Below are 15000 nucleotides of genomic sequence, written 5' to 3'. Positions count from 1 at the left end.
CCCCCCCCTCTATCCCTCTCGCGACCCCCCCTCTATCCCTCTCGCGACCCCCCCTCTATCCCTCTCGCCCCCCACCCCCCGAGCCGATCTGACACACACACCCCAACCCTCACCGAATCTCACCCCCCTCTCCAGCTCCCGCCGAGCTCTCTCACTGCCACTGACCCCACATCCCAAGGCCTCGCTCCCTCGACCAGCCGTTCCTGATGCCCCCTCCCCTGCCGTCACCCTTCCCTTGGCCGGGCCCCACTTCCCCGCTTACGCTTCATGCGATGCCACAGTTGATGCCCTTTCTTGGGCTTGCCAGACTCCGGGTAGGGGCACTGCTGGGCATGGCCCGCGGACGCGTGGTGCTGTTGCTGTGCTGCGGTGGACTGGTGGTTCGAGGTCTGTCCTCCTCCTCCGCCTCCGCCTCCTCCGCCTCCTCCTCCTCCTCCTCCTCCTCCTCCGTGCTTCTGGGCCTGTTGGCTCTGCTGACCCGCCGCTCCCTGGGCCGGAGAGCTGGGGTAAGCTATCCCGTCTTCCAGCCCGGGAACAGGAGGCTGAGGGAGAGGAGGAAAGGAGACAGGTCAACGTGTCAATCTAAAAGGACCCAAGCTTCAGCGCCACGTCTCAATCCGCCCGTCTAACCACAGCTCTGCTTTCCTTACCTCCGGAAGGGTATACTTGGCATAGAGAGAAACATAGAGACACAGACAATAGGTGCAGTAGGCCATTGGGCCCTTCGAGCCTGCCCCGCCATTGGGCCCTTCGAGCCTGCCCCGCCATTGGGCCCTTCGAGCCTGCCCCGCCATTGGGCCCTTCGAGCCTGCCCCACCATTCAATATGATCATAGCTGATCATTCCCTCAGTACCCCACTCCTGCCTTCTCTCCACACCCCCTGATCCCTTTAGCCGTAAGGGCCACATCTAACTCCCTTTTGAATACATCTAATGAACTGGCCCCCAACAACTTTCTGTGGTAGAGAATTCCACAGGTTCACCATTCTCTGAGTGAAGAAGTTTCTCCTCATCTCGATCCTAAATGGCTTACCCCTTATCCTTAGACTGTGAGCCCTGGTTCTGGACTTCCCCAACATCGGGAACATTCTTCCTGCATCTAACCTGTCCAGTCCCGTCAGAATTTTATATGTTTCTATGAGATCCCCTCTCATTCTTCTAAATTCCAGTGAATATAAGCCCAGTCGATCCAGTCTTTCTTCATATGTCAGTCCTGCCATCCCAGGAATCAGTCTGGTGAACCTTCGCTGCACTCCCTCAATAGCAAGAATGTCCTTCCTCAGATTAGGAGACCAAAACTGCACACAATACTCCAGGTGTGGCCTCACCAAGGCCCTGTACAACTGCAGTAAGACCTCCCTGCTCCTATACTCAAATCCTCTCGCTATGAAGGCCAACATGCCATTTGCCTTCTTCACCGCCTGCTGTACCTGCATGTCAACTTTCAATGACTGATGTACCATGACACCCAGGTCTTGTTGCACCTCCCCTTTTCCTAATCTGTCACCATTCAGATAATATTCTGCCTTCCTGTTTTTGCCCCCAAAGTGGATAATCTCACATTTATCCACATTATACTGCATCTGCCATGCATTTGCCCACTCACCTAACCTGTCCAAGTCACCCTGCAGCCTCTTAGCATCCTCCTCACAGCTCACACCGCCACCCAGCTCAGTGTCATCTGCAAACTTGGAGATATTACACTCAATTCCTTTGTGTAAATCCTGCGGGAGTGCAACAAAGGTTCACCAGACTGATTCCTGGGATGGGAGTATTGTCCGAAGAGGAGGGATTGAGCAGACTTTGCCCATATTCCCTGGAGTTCAGGTAAATGAGAGGACACCTCATTGAAAGAAGAAATGACTTGGATTTTGCCCATTTGGAGTGTCGTGGCGGTTGTATTGTGGGATACGCAGCAGCCATTTTGCGCACAGCAAGCTCCCGCAAACAGCAGTGTGATAATGACCGGGATAATCTGTTTTTGCTGATGTCGATTGAGGGATAAATATTGGCCCCAGGACACCGGGGAGAACTCCCTCTGCTGCTCTTCGAAATCGTGCCATGGGATCTTTTATGCCCGCTTGAGAAAGCTTTTAAGAGAAAAGACGTCTTGACGTCTTACTGCAATTATATCGGGCCTTGGTGAGACCAGACCTGGAATATTGCGTGCAGTTTTGGCCTCCTTACCTAAGGAAGGATATACTTTCCATAGAGGGAGTGCAGCGAAGGTTCACCAGACTGATTCCTGGGAGGGCAGGACTGACTTATGAGGAGAGATTGGGTCCACTGGGCCCTGTATTCACTGGAGTTCAGGTAAATGAGAGGGGATCTCATTGAAAGAAAAGACTTGGATTTTTGCACATTTGGAGTGCTGAATTGTGGGAAACGCAGCAACCAATTTGCGCACAGCAAGCTCCCACACACAGCAATGTGGTAATGACCCGGACAATCTGTTTTAGATTGATTGAGGGATGCACTGGGGAGAACTCCTGTGCTCTTCTTCAAAATAGTGCCCTGCGATCTTTTACGTCTACTTGAGAGGGCAGACGGGGCCTCAGTTTAACGTCTCATCCGAAAGACGGCACCTCAGACAGTGCGGCACTCCCTCAGTACTGCCCCTCCGACAGCGCAGTGTGGCGCTCCCTCAGTACTGCCCCTCCGACAGTGCAGTACGGCGCTCCCTCAGTACTGCCCCTCCGACAGTACGGCACTCCCTCAGTACTGCCCCTCCGACAGTACAGTACGGCACTCCCTCAGTACTGCCCCTCCGACAGCGCAGTGCGGCACTCCCTCAGTACTGCCCCTCCGACAGCACAGTACGGCACTCCCTCAGTACTGCCCCTCCGACAGCGCAGTGCGGCACTCCCTCAGTACTGCCCCTCCGACAGCGCAGTGCGGCACTCCCTCAGTACTGCCCCTCCGACAGCACAGTACGGCACTCCCTCAGTACTGCCCCTCCGACAGCGCAGTGCGGCACTCCCTCAGTACTGCCCCTCCGACAGCACAGTACGGCACTCCCTCAGTACTGCCCCTCCGACAGTACGGCACTCCCTCAGTACTGCCCCTCCGACAGCGCAGTACGGCACTCCCTCAGTACTGCCCCTCCGACAGTACGGCACTCCCTCAGTACTGCCCCTCCGACAGCGCAGTACGGCGCTCCCTCAGTACTGCCCCTCCGACAGTACAGTACGGCACTCCCTCAGTACTGCCCCTCCGACAGTACAGTACGGCACTCCCTCAGTACTGCCCCTCCGACAGCGCAGTACGGCACTCCCTCAGTACTGCCCCTCCGACAGCACAGTACGGCACTCCCTCAGTACTGCCCCTCCGACAGTACGGCACTCCCTCAGTACTGCCCCTCCGACAGTACAGTACGGCACTCCCTCAGTACTGCCCCTCCGACAGCGCAGTACGGCACTCCCTCAGTACTGCCCCTCCGACAGCGCAGTACGGTGCTCCCTCAGTACTGCCCCTCCGACAGCGCAGTACGGCACTCCCTCAGTACTGCCCCTCCGACAGCGCAGTACGGCACTCCCTCAGTACTGCCCCTCCGACAGCGCAGTACGGCACTCCCTCAGTACTGCCCCTCCGACAGCGCAGTACGGCACTCCCTCAGTATTGCCCCTCCGACAGTACAGTACGGCACTCCCTCAGTACTGCCCCTCCGACAGCGCAGTACGGCACTCCCTCAGTACTGCCCCTCCGACAGTACAGTATGGCACTCCCTCAGTACTGCCCCTCCGACAGCGCAGTACGGCACTCCCTCAGTACTGCCCCTCCTAAAGCGCAGTACGGCGCTCGAGCCTGCCCCACCATTCAATATGATCATGGCTGATCATTCCCTCAGTACCCCACTCCTGCCTTCTCTCCACACCCCCTGATCCCTTTAGCCGTAAGGGCCACATCTAACTCCCTTTTGAATGTATCCAATGAACTCGCCTCAACAACTCTCTGCGGCAGGGAATTCCACAGGTTCACCACTCTCTGAGTGAAGAAGTTTCTCCTCATCTCGGTCCTAAATGGCTTACCCCTTATCCTTAGACTGTGTCCCTGGTTCTGGACTTCCCCAACATCGGGAACATTCTTCCTGCATCTAACCTGTCCAGTCCCGTCAGAATTTTATATGCCCTCTCATCCTTCTAAATTCCAGTGTATAAAGGCCCCAGTTGATCCAGTCTCTGCTCATATGTCAGTCCTGCCATCCCGGGAATCGTTCTGGTGAACCTTCGCTGCACTCCCTCAATAGCAAGAATGTCCTTCCTCAGATTAGGAGACCAAAACTGAACACAATATTCCAGGTGAGGCCTCACCAAGGCCCTGTACAACTGCAGTAAGACCTCCCTGCTCCTATACTCAAATCCTCTCGCTATGAAGGCCAACATGCCATTTGCCTTCTTCACTGCCTGCTGTACCTGCATGCCAACTTTCAATGACTGATGCACCATGACACCCAGGTCTCGTTGCACCTCCCCTTTTCCTAATCTGTCACCATTCAGATAATAGTCTGTCTCTCTGTTTTTGCCCCCAAAGTGGATAACCTCACATTTATCCACATTATACTGCATCTGCCATGTATTTGCCCACTCACCTAACCTGTCCAAGTCACCCTGCAGCCTCTTAGCATCCTCCTCGCAGCTCACACCGCCACCCAGCTTAGTGTCATCTGCAAACTTGGAGATATTACACTCAATTCCTTCGTCTAAATCATTAATGTATATTGTAAATAGCTGGGGTCCCAGCACTGAACCCTGCGGCACTTCTTACGAACCTCACCCCCTGCATTAATTATATATGGCTGTAATATTAAGAGTTTGAAAAGATTTATAACTGTGGCAATGCACCACGGCAAGGGGAATACACATTAAATGGTCGGACACTGAGAAGTGTCGAGGAACAGAGGGACCTTGGAGTGCAGGTCCACAGATCCCGGAAGGTAGCAGGCCAGGTGGATCAAGTGGTTAAGAAGGCACACGGAATACTTGCCTTGATTAGCCGAGGCATAGAATACAAGAGCAGGGGATTTTACTCGAACTGTTCTGATGCTCCGCCACGAAGGAATTTCTTCTTCGAGGGTTGTAAATCTGTGGAATTCCCACCCACACCTGGGAGTCCCTGGCCCAAAGACCAGACCGCCCTGAGTGGAGGAAGTGCATCCGGGAGGGCGCTGAGCACCTCGAGTCTCGTCGCCGAGAGCACGCAGAAAGCAAGCGCAGGCAGCGGAAGGAGCGTGCGGCAAACCAGTCCCACCCTCCCCTTCCCTCAACGTCTATCTGTCCCACCCTGTGACAGGGTCTGTGGTTCTCGTATTGGACTGTTCAGTCACCCGAGAACTCGTGTTAGAGTGGGAGCAAGTCTTCCTCGATTCCGCGGGATTGCCGACAGCCAGCAAGGTGACAAAGCTGGTTGACAGGCAAGGCTGGAAGTGATCGGACCCTGCCCGCAGCCTCGGAGTTAACCCTTGGATGGCGCTGCTTGGGGAAGGCACCGGGGGAGGAGAGAGGAGATGGGGGACGTTGACCGACCTGTGCGAGGTTGCTGTTGTGCTGTGACGACTGCTGGCCCTGCTGTGTCCCCGGATACGAGCCCTGCATGCCGTACTGACCCTGGTAGCCGGAATACATGTTCTGCAACGACAAGGAGAGCGGACCATAAAACATGGGGAGACGACAGAGTGCTGGCTCGCGAGCTTGCAGGCCACACTACCAGCCACCGCCTCGACATCTGTAACGATAGCCCTTGCGAGATCCTGCAAATCCCCCGGGAGGACAGACGCACCAACGTTAGCGTCCTCGACCAGGCCCAACATCCCCAGCATCGAAGCACTGACCACACTCGACCAGCTCCGCTGGGCAGGGCCACATTGTCCGCATGTCCCCCAGACACGAGACTCCCAAAGCAAGCGCTCTACTCGGAACTCCTGCACGGGCAAACGAGCCAAAGGTGGGCAGAGGAAACGTTACAGGGACCACACCTCCCTGATAAAGTGCAACATCCCCACCGACACCTGGGAGTCCCTGGTCCAAAGACCAGTCCGCCCTAAGTGGAGGAAGTGCATCCGGGAGGGCGCTGAGCACCTCGAGTCTCGTCGCCGAGAGCACGCAGAAAGCAAGCGCAGGCAGCGGAAGGAGCGTGCGACAAACCTGTCCCACCCTCCCCTTCCCTCAACGTCTATCTGTCCCACCCTGTGACAGGGACTGTGGTTCTCGTATCGGACTGTTCAGTCACCCGAGAACTCGTGTTAGAGTGGGAGCAAGTCTTCCTCGATTCCGAGGGACCGCCTATGATGACGGTGGCTGCCATTTGTTAAATAATTCCTTCATGGGATGTGGGCTTGGCTGGCAAGGCCGGCATTTAGTGCCCATCCCAAATCGCCCTTTTGGGGGGGGGGGTGAGGGTGAGCTGCCATCTTTAACCTCTTGTAACATGTCCTCCTCCTGCTTTTTCTCTCGTTCCCTCAATGGTCAATAACTAACGTGTTGTAAAATTGTTGCGAAGTGTTTTGGGACGTTTTACTACGTTAAAAGCATAAAAGTAATAAACCTCTCCGCCTCTCTCCTCCTTCAAGGCGCTCCTTAAACCTCACCTCTTTGGCCAAGCTTTTGGTCACGTTTCTACTTGTGTGACTTGGCGTCAAATTTCTTACCGCATCAAATTTGTCCGATGGAGTATAATGTTGGAAAGTGTGAGGTCATGCACTTTGGCAGAAAAAAAATCAAAGAGCAAGTTATTATTTAAATGGAGAAAGATTGCAAAGTGCTGCAGCACAGCGGGACCTGGGGGTTACTTGTACATGAAACACAAAAGGTTAGTATGCAGGTACAGCAAGTGATCAGGAAGGGCCAATGGTATCTTGGCCTTTATTGCAAAGAGGATGGAGTATAAAAGCAGGGAAGTCTTGCTCCAGTTATACAGGGTATTGGTGAGGCCACACCTGGAGTACTGCGTGCAGTTTTGCTCTCCGTATTTACGAAAGGATAGACTTGCTTTGGAGGCAGTTCAGAGAAGGTTCACTCGGTTGATTCCGGGGATGAGGGGGTTGACTTATGAGGAAAGGTTGAGGAGGTTGGGTCTCTACTCATTGGAATTCAGAAGAATGAGAGGTGATCTTATCGAAACGTATCAGATTATGAGGGGGGCTCGACAAGGTGGATGCAGAGAGGATGTTCCCACTGATGGGGGAGACTAGAACTAGGGGGCATGGTCTTAGAATAAGGGGCCCATATAAAACTGAGATGAGGAGGAATTTCTTCTCTCAGAGGGTTGTAAATCTGTGGAACTCACTGCCTCAGAGAGCTGTGGAAGCCGGGACATTGAATATATTTAAGACAGAGATAGACAGTTTCTTAACAGATAAGGGGGCGGGCAGGGAAGTGGAGCTGGGTCCATGATGGGATCAGCCATGATGGTATTAAATGGCGGAGCAGGCTCGAGGGGCCGAATGGCCCACTCCTGCCCCGATTCCTTATGTTCTTATGAAGCACCCTGGGACGTTTCACTAAGTTAAAGGCGCTGTATAAATACAAGTTGTTGTATTTTCAACATGCAACAGTCACAAAAGCACTCGGACCGGAAACATTATCCTGCTAGTTGCCTGTTGGTAAATCAAATTGCGAATGGGAAAATGATGCGCGTTTTTAAATGTTATTTGCGTTTGCGTATAATAAAATGATTTCTAACAAGGGGAAGAAACGCTCGAGGTGACATTCACGCTGACCTCGGTCTGTTGTCAACGATATTTAAAAAAAAAAGTGTGACAATTAAAGAAAGACTTTCATTTATATCGCGCCTTTCACGACCACCGGACATCCCAAAGCGCTTTCCAGCCAATGAAGTACTCTGGGAGTGCAGTCACTGTTGTATTGTGGGAACAGTGGCAGCCAATTTGCGCACAGCAAGCTCCCACACAGCGATGTGATAATGACCCGGATAATCTGTTTTAGTGATGTTGGTTAAGGGATAAATATTGGCCCCAGGACACCGGGGAGAACACCCCCTGGTCTTCTTCCAAATAGTGGCCCCGGGATATTTTACATCCTCCCGAGAGGGCAGACGGGGCCTCGGTTTAAGGTCTCATTCGAAAGATGGCCCCTCCGACAGTGCGGTGCTCCCTCAGTAATGCCCCTCCGACAGTACGGCACTCCCTCAGTACTGCCCCTCCGACAGTGCAGTACGGCACTCCCTCAGTACTGCCCCTCCGACAGTACAGTATGGCACTCCCTCAGTACTGCCCCTCCGACAGTGCAGTATGGCACTCCCTCAGTACCGCCCCTCCGACAGCGCAGTACGGTGCTCCCTCAGTACTGCCCCTCCGACAGTGCAGTACGGCACTCCCTCAGTACTGCCCCTCCGACAGTGCAGTACGGCACTCCCTCAGTACTGCCCCTCCGACAGTACAGTATGGCACTCCCTCAGTACCGCCCCTCCGATAGCGCAGTACGGTGCTCCCTCAGTACTGCCCCTCCGACAGCGCAGTACGGCACTCCCTCAGTACTGCCCCTCCGACAGTGCAGTACGGCACTCCCTCAGTACTGCCCCTCCGACAGTGCAGTACGGCACTCCCTCAGTACTGCCCCTCCGACAGTGCAGTACGGCACTCCCTCAGTACTGCCCCTCCGACAGTGCAGTACGGCACTCCATCAGTACTGCCCCTCCGACAGTACGGCACTCCCTCAGTACTGCCCCTCCGATAGCGCAGTACGGCACTCCCTCGGCAATGCACTGGAGTGTTAGCCTAGATTTTAGTGCTCAAGTCCCTGGAGTGCTCCTGCGGAGCTCCTGGTAGCTGGTTGGCAGGAGTTACTCCGTTGTTTAATAGAGCTCGTCGCAATCGTTGATGGCTGCAACAGGGGACATTTGTAATGATGGCATTTGCCATGTGGCCAGCGCTGCAATGGAGACGATAACAAGAGTACTCACCATTTGGTAAGGGCTGTAATAGCTGTAGGGGTAGTTGTAGTTATACTGTTGGTACCACTGCTGATAATACTGTTGCATTGCCGCGGGATCTGTTTGCTGAGCCTGGTACTGAGGACTCTGTCCAGGAACAAAAATGGAGCAGTTATAGCAGACTGATCAACCAACCAGCAAACCCAGACTCCGGGGCCCAGATAATGTTCCCATTACAGGAAGGATGTGATTGCACTGGAGAGGGTACAGAGGAGATTTACCAGGATGTTGCACTGGAGAGGGTACAGAGGAGATTTACCAGGATGTTGCACTGGAGAGGGTACAGAGGAGATTTACCAGGATGTTGGACTAGAGAGGGTACAGAGGAGATTTACCAGGATGTTGCACTGGAGAGGGTACAGAGGAGATTTACCAGGATGTTGCACTCGAGAGGGTACAGAGGAGATTTACCAGGATGTTGCACTCGAGAGGGTACAGAGGAGATTTACCAGGATGTTGCACTGGAGAGGGTACAGAGGAGATTTTCCAGGATGTTGCACTAGAGAGGGTACAGAGGAGATTTACCAGGATGTTGCACTGGAGAGGGTACAGAGGAGATTTACCAGGATGTTGCACTGGAGAGGGTACAGAGGAGATTTTCCAGGATGTTGCACTAGAGAGGGTACAGAGGAGATTTACCAGGATGTTGCACTGGAGAGGGTACAGAGGAGATTTACCAGGATGTTGCACTGGAGAGGGTACGGAGGAGATTTACCAGGATGTTGGACTAGAGAGGGTACAGAGGAGATTTACCAGGATGTTGCACTAGAGAGAGTACAGAGGAGATTTACCAGGATGTTGCACTGGAGAGGGTACAGAGGAGATTTACCAGGATGTTGCACTAGAGAGGGTACAGAGGAGATTTACCAGGATGTTGCACTAGAGAGGGTACGGAGGAGATTTACCAGGATGTTGCACTAGAGAGGGTACAGAGGAGATTTACCAGGATGTTGCACTGGAGAGGGTACAGAGGAGATTTACCAGGATGTTGCACTGGAGAGGGTGAAGAGGAGATTTACCAGGATGTTGCACTGGAGAGGGTACAGAGGAGATTTACCAGGATGTTGCACTGGAGAGGGTACAGAGGAGATTTACCAGGATGTTGCACTGGAGAGGGTACAGAGGAGATTTACCAGGATGTTGCACTAGAGAGGGTACAGAGGAGATTTACCAGGATGTTGCACTGGAGAGGGTGAAGAGGAGATTTACCAGGATGTTGCACTGGAGAGGGTACAGAGGAGATTTACCAGGATGTTGCACTGGAGAGGGTACAGAGGAGATTTACCAGGATGTTGCACTCGAGAGGGTACAGAGGAGATTTACCAGGATGTTGCACTGGAGAGGGTACAGAGGAGATTTAACAAGATGTTGCACTAGAGAGGGTACAGAGGAGATTTAACAGGATGTTGCACTAGAGAGGGTAAAGAGGAGATTTACCAGGATGTTGCACTGGAGAGGGTACAGAGGAGATTTACCAGGATGTTGCATTGGAGAGGGTACAGAGGAGATTTATCAGGATGTTGCACTGGAGAGGGTACAGAGGAGATTTACCAGGATGTTGCACTGGAGAGGGTGCAGAGGAGATTTACCAGGATGTTGCACTGGAGAGGGTACAGAGGAGATTTATCAGGATGTTGCACTGGAGAGGGTACAGAGGAGATTTACCAGGATGTTGCACTAGAGAGGGTACAGAGGAGATTTACCAGGATGTTGCACTGGAGAGGGTACAGAGGAGATTTACCAGGATGTTGCACTGGAGAGGGTACAGAGGAGATTTACCAGGATGTTGCACTGGAGAGGGTACAGAGGAGATTTACCAGGATGTTGCACTGGAGAGGGTACAGAGGAGATTTACCAGGATGTTGCACTGGAGAGGGTACAGAGGAGATTTACCAGGATGTTGCACTGGAGAGGGTGCAGAGGAGATTTACCAGGATGTTGCCTGGACTGGAGAATTTTAGCGATGAGGAAAGATGGGATAGGCTGGGGTTGTTTGCTTTGGAACAGAGGAGGCTGAGGGGAGACCTGATTGAGGTGTATAAAATGATGAGGGGGGTGGATAGAGTGGATAGGACGGACCTGTTTCCCTTGGCAGGGTGGTCAACCACCAGGGGGCGTGGATTGACAGTGATTGGGGGATGGATTTAGAGGGGAAATTTCTTCACCCAGAGGGGGGTGGGGGTCTGGGGCAGGGTCTGGGACGGAACTCACGGCCTGAAAGGGCGGTCGAGGCAGAAACCCTCACCACAGCAGGCAGTGCACCTTGAAGTGCCATATGCTACAGGGCGAGGGAGCGAGAGCGGGAAAGTGGGATTAGGCCGGGATGGCTCTCGGTCGGCCGGCGCCAGGCGGACATGATGGGCCCAAAATGGCCTCCGACTGCCCTGTAAATGTCTGCGATTCTGAGCTGCGTGGTTGCATGTCGCTCAAAGGGTCCCGCGATTAGTTGGCTTTTTAAAACGCACAGGGATTTTTGAATGGGACACGTAGATGCAAAAATGATGGGGAAACATAAAAAATAGGAGCAGTAGTCGGCCATTCGGCCCCTCGAGTCTGCACCACCATTCAATATGATCATGGTCTGATCCTCTATCTCAACACCATATTCCCCCTTTCTCCCCAGACCCTTTTGTGTCTAGAACTCTATCTATCCCCCTCGTAAATATATTCAGTGACTTGCCCTCCCCAGCCTTCTGTGGTAGAGAATTCCACAGGTTCACCTCCCTCTGAGTGAAGACATTTCTCCTCATCTCGCTCCTAAATTTCCTACCCCGTATCCCGGGACTGTGTGAGCCCTTGTTCTAGACTTCCCAGCCCCGGGGAAACACCCTCCCCGCATCCAGTCTGTCCAACCCCGTCAGAATGTTATACCTTTCAATGAGATCCCCCTCTCGTTCTTCTAAACTCCAGTGAATACAGGCCCAGTCGACCCAATCTCTCCTCATACGGCAGTCCTGCCCTCCCAGGAATCAGTCTGGTGAACCTTCGCTGCACTCCCTCTACGCCAAGTATATCCTTCCTTGGGTAAGGAGACCAAAACTACACACAATACTCCAGGTGTGGTCTCACCAGGGCCCTGTGTAACTGCAGTGAGACCTCCTCGCTCCTGTACTCAAACCCTCTCGCAATGAAGGCCAACGTACCACTTGCCTCTCTAACTGCTTGCTGCCCCTGCGTGTTTCCTTTCAATGACCGGTGTACAGGGACACCCAGGTCCCTCTGTACATCGACACTTCACAAGCCGTCACCCTTTAAATAATACTTTGTCCTTACGTTTTTCCTCCCAAAGTGGACAACTTCACATTTATCCACGTTAAACTGTATCTGCCACGTGCTTGCCCACTTGCTCGAACCTATCGAAATCGCCCGTGCAGCGTCTCTGCATCCTCCTCACAACTCACAACCCCACCCAGTTCTGTGTCCTCGGCAAAGTTGGAAATAGTATATTCGGTTCGCTCGTCCAAATCATGTCACGACATATTGTAAATAGCTGGGGCCCCAGCACTGATCCCCGTGGGTACCCCACTCATCACTGCCCGCCACCCCGAAAAAGGCTGGACACAGAGCTGCTGGGGCGGGGGGGGGGGAGGCAGTCTGTACCGGGGCGGTGGGGGGGGGGGAACGATGGGACCCGCTCCCAACTCGCGACGCAGTCTCTCACCCCCGCCCCCACCACTTTACCTGTGCAGTGTTCTGGCTGCTGGTGCTGCCCGCCCCCGATCCCGTGCTGGCCTTGTGGATGCTGGCCAGCGCCTGCCGGGCCTTCTCCCACTCCGGATTCTCCTGTTTGCCAGCAGTCTCGGCTGAAGCGCCGCTGGAACAGCTGTACTGCTGGGCCCTGGAAGGTGGGAGGTGGGAGGTGGGGAAGGGGACGAGTTCGGGACGGAGGGCGGGAGGAAGTGGAGAAAGGTACGAGGGTCAGCAGGAGAGATACACACACACACACACACACACACACAAAATCAGTACAACAGGTCATCATACGAACATAAGAAATAGGAGCAGGGCTGATCCGATCATGGGGCTCGACAAGGTGGATGCAGAGAGGATGTTCCCACTGATGGGGGAGACTAGAACTAGGGGGCATGGTCTTAGAATAAGGGGCCGCTCATTTAAAACTGAGATGAGGAGGAATTTCTTCTCTCAGAGGGTTGTAAATCTGTGGAACTCTCTGCCTCAGAGAGCTGTGGAAGCCGGGACATTGAATATATTTAAGACAGAGATAGACAGTTTCTTAACCGATAAGGGAGCGGGCAGGGAAGTGGAGCTGAGTCCATGATCGGATCAGGCCATGATCGTATGAAATGGCGGAGCAGGCTCGAGGGGCCGAATGGCCCACTCCTGCTCCTATTTCTTATGTTCTTACGTAGGCAGAAGCCTGGTGCAGTCGCCGAGAGCGTGCAGAGATCAAGCGCAGGCAGCGGAAGGAGCGTGCGGCAAACCAGTCCCACCCTCCCCTTCCCTCAACATCTATCTGTCCCACCCTGTGTTAGAGTGGGAGCAAGTCTTCCTCGATTCCCAGGGACCGCCTATGAAATGATAGAGTATTGGTGAGGCCACACCTGGAGTACTGCGTGCAGTTTTGCTCTCCGTATTTACGAAAGGATATACTTTGCTTTGGAGGCAGTTCAGAGAAGGTTCACTCGGTTGATTCCGGGGATGAGGGGGTTGACTTATGAGGAAAGGTTGAGGAGGTTGGGCCTCTACTCATTGGAATTCAGAAAAATGAGGCGATCTTATCGAAACGTATCAGATTATGAGGGGGCTCGACAAGGTGGATGCAGAGAGGATGTTCCCACTGATGGGGGAGACTGGAACTAGGGGGCATGGTCTTAGAATAAGGGGCCGCCCATTTAAAACTGAGATGAGGAGGAATTTCTTCTCTCAGAGGGTTGTAAATCTGTGGAACTCGCTGCCTCAGAGAGCTGTGGAAGCCGGGACATTGAATATATTTAAGACAGAGATAGACAGTTCCTTAACCGATAAGGGGGCGGGCAGGGAAGTGGAGCTGGGTCCATGATCGGATCAGCCATGATGGTATTAAATGGCGGAGCAGGCTCGAGGGGCCGAATGGCCCACTCCTGGTCCTATTTCTTATGTTCTTACGTAGGCAGAAGCCTGGTGCAGTCGGGAGTCGGATTCCGAGATCATTTCAAGCGCAGGATTTTGAGATTCGCTGACGTGATTCCCTCCCCTCCGTGCTGCTTACCACTGAGCGGCCTGCGTGGCCTGGTTGCCAATCCAGGTCTGGCTGGGGGCGGCCTGCTGCTGTTGCTGCTGTAGCAAGGTGGCCATGTCTCCGGCTGGGGAAGTCGCTTGCTTCCCCAGCTGCTGGGGCCCGCCGGAGCCCTCCACGGTGGGGGGGAGGGGAACACGCACTCTGCAAGCTGCAGAAAAAGCTGGGCGGAGGGAGGGAAAAAGGACACAGTTGTTAACAGCACGCACGCCACACAGTGCGTGTACGCCCAAGCTCTCGCCCGCCCACGTCAAGAACAGCCGATGAAACAATTCACAGACAGCGGCAATTCGCCAAGCGGTTAAAGGACCTATCTGCCGGCCCGTGTGCTGCGACGGGGCACACGCCCCGGTATTTAACGGGACTGCAGCCTGCAGATAAAATCGAGGGCCAGTACGCGCACCGCAACTGTACAGCCTCCAGCACATTCACCTCGCGCGCAACGGCAAAATACGTCGCCTGCCGCAATCTGAAATAAAGACAGAGAAATGCTGGAAATCTCAGCGGGCCAGGCAGCACCTGTGGAGACAGAAAGAGAGTTAGCGTTTCGGGTCAGTGAGGCTTGGTCAGAACAGGGGAAAGTTCTCGGGTCCGTCTCCCCACACGTCTCTCTCTCTCTCTCTCTCCCCTCACACGTCTCTCTCTCTCTCTCTCTCCCCTCACACGTCTCTCTCTCTCTCCCCCCACACGTCTCTCTCTCTCTCCCCTCACACGTCTCTCTCTCTCTCTCTCTCTCTCTCCCCTCACACGTCTCTCTCTCTCTCTCTCTCTCCCCACACGTCTCTCTCTCTCTCTCTCTCTCTCTCCCCCCACACGTC

At 53.9% G+C, this 15000-nt stretch overlaps 1 protein-coding gene across 1 annotated transcript in view; it reads right to left on the bottom strand.

The window, feature by feature from the left end:
- The window catches only part of leng8 (leukocyte receptor cluster (LRC) member 8), an 84961-nt gene extending 70620 nt beyond the window's left edge, over positions 1–14341 (bottom strand). Inside the window, exons 1-6 of the mRNA XM_070874643.1 lie at positions 14156–14341; positions 12628–12784; positions 8917–9033; positions 5523–5624; positions 422–542; positions 263–364 (exon numbers count right to left, since the gene is read on the bottom strand). Coding sequence (XP_070730744.1) covers positions 263–364; positions 422–542; positions 5523–5624; positions 8917–9033; positions 12628–12784; positions 14156–14241 — 685 coding nt within the window. The 5' untranslated portion in view covers positions 14242–14341. The remainder of the gene's footprint in view (positions 1–262; positions 365–421; positions 543–5522; positions 5625–8916; positions 9034–12627; positions 12785–14155) is intronic.
- Positions 14342–15000: the final 659 nt, after the last annotated feature.

Source organism: Pristiophorus japonicus, unplaced genomic scaffold, assembly GCF_044704955.1.
Source record: "Pristiophorus japonicus isolate sPriJap1 unplaced genomic scaffold, sPriJap1.hap1 HAP1_SCAFFOLD_917, whole genome shotgun sequence".
NCBI lineage: Eukaryota > Metazoa > Chordata > Chondrichthyes > Pristiophoridae > Pristiophorus > Pristiophorus japonicus.
This window is presented reverse-complemented; position numbering and strand designations above follow the sequence as displayed.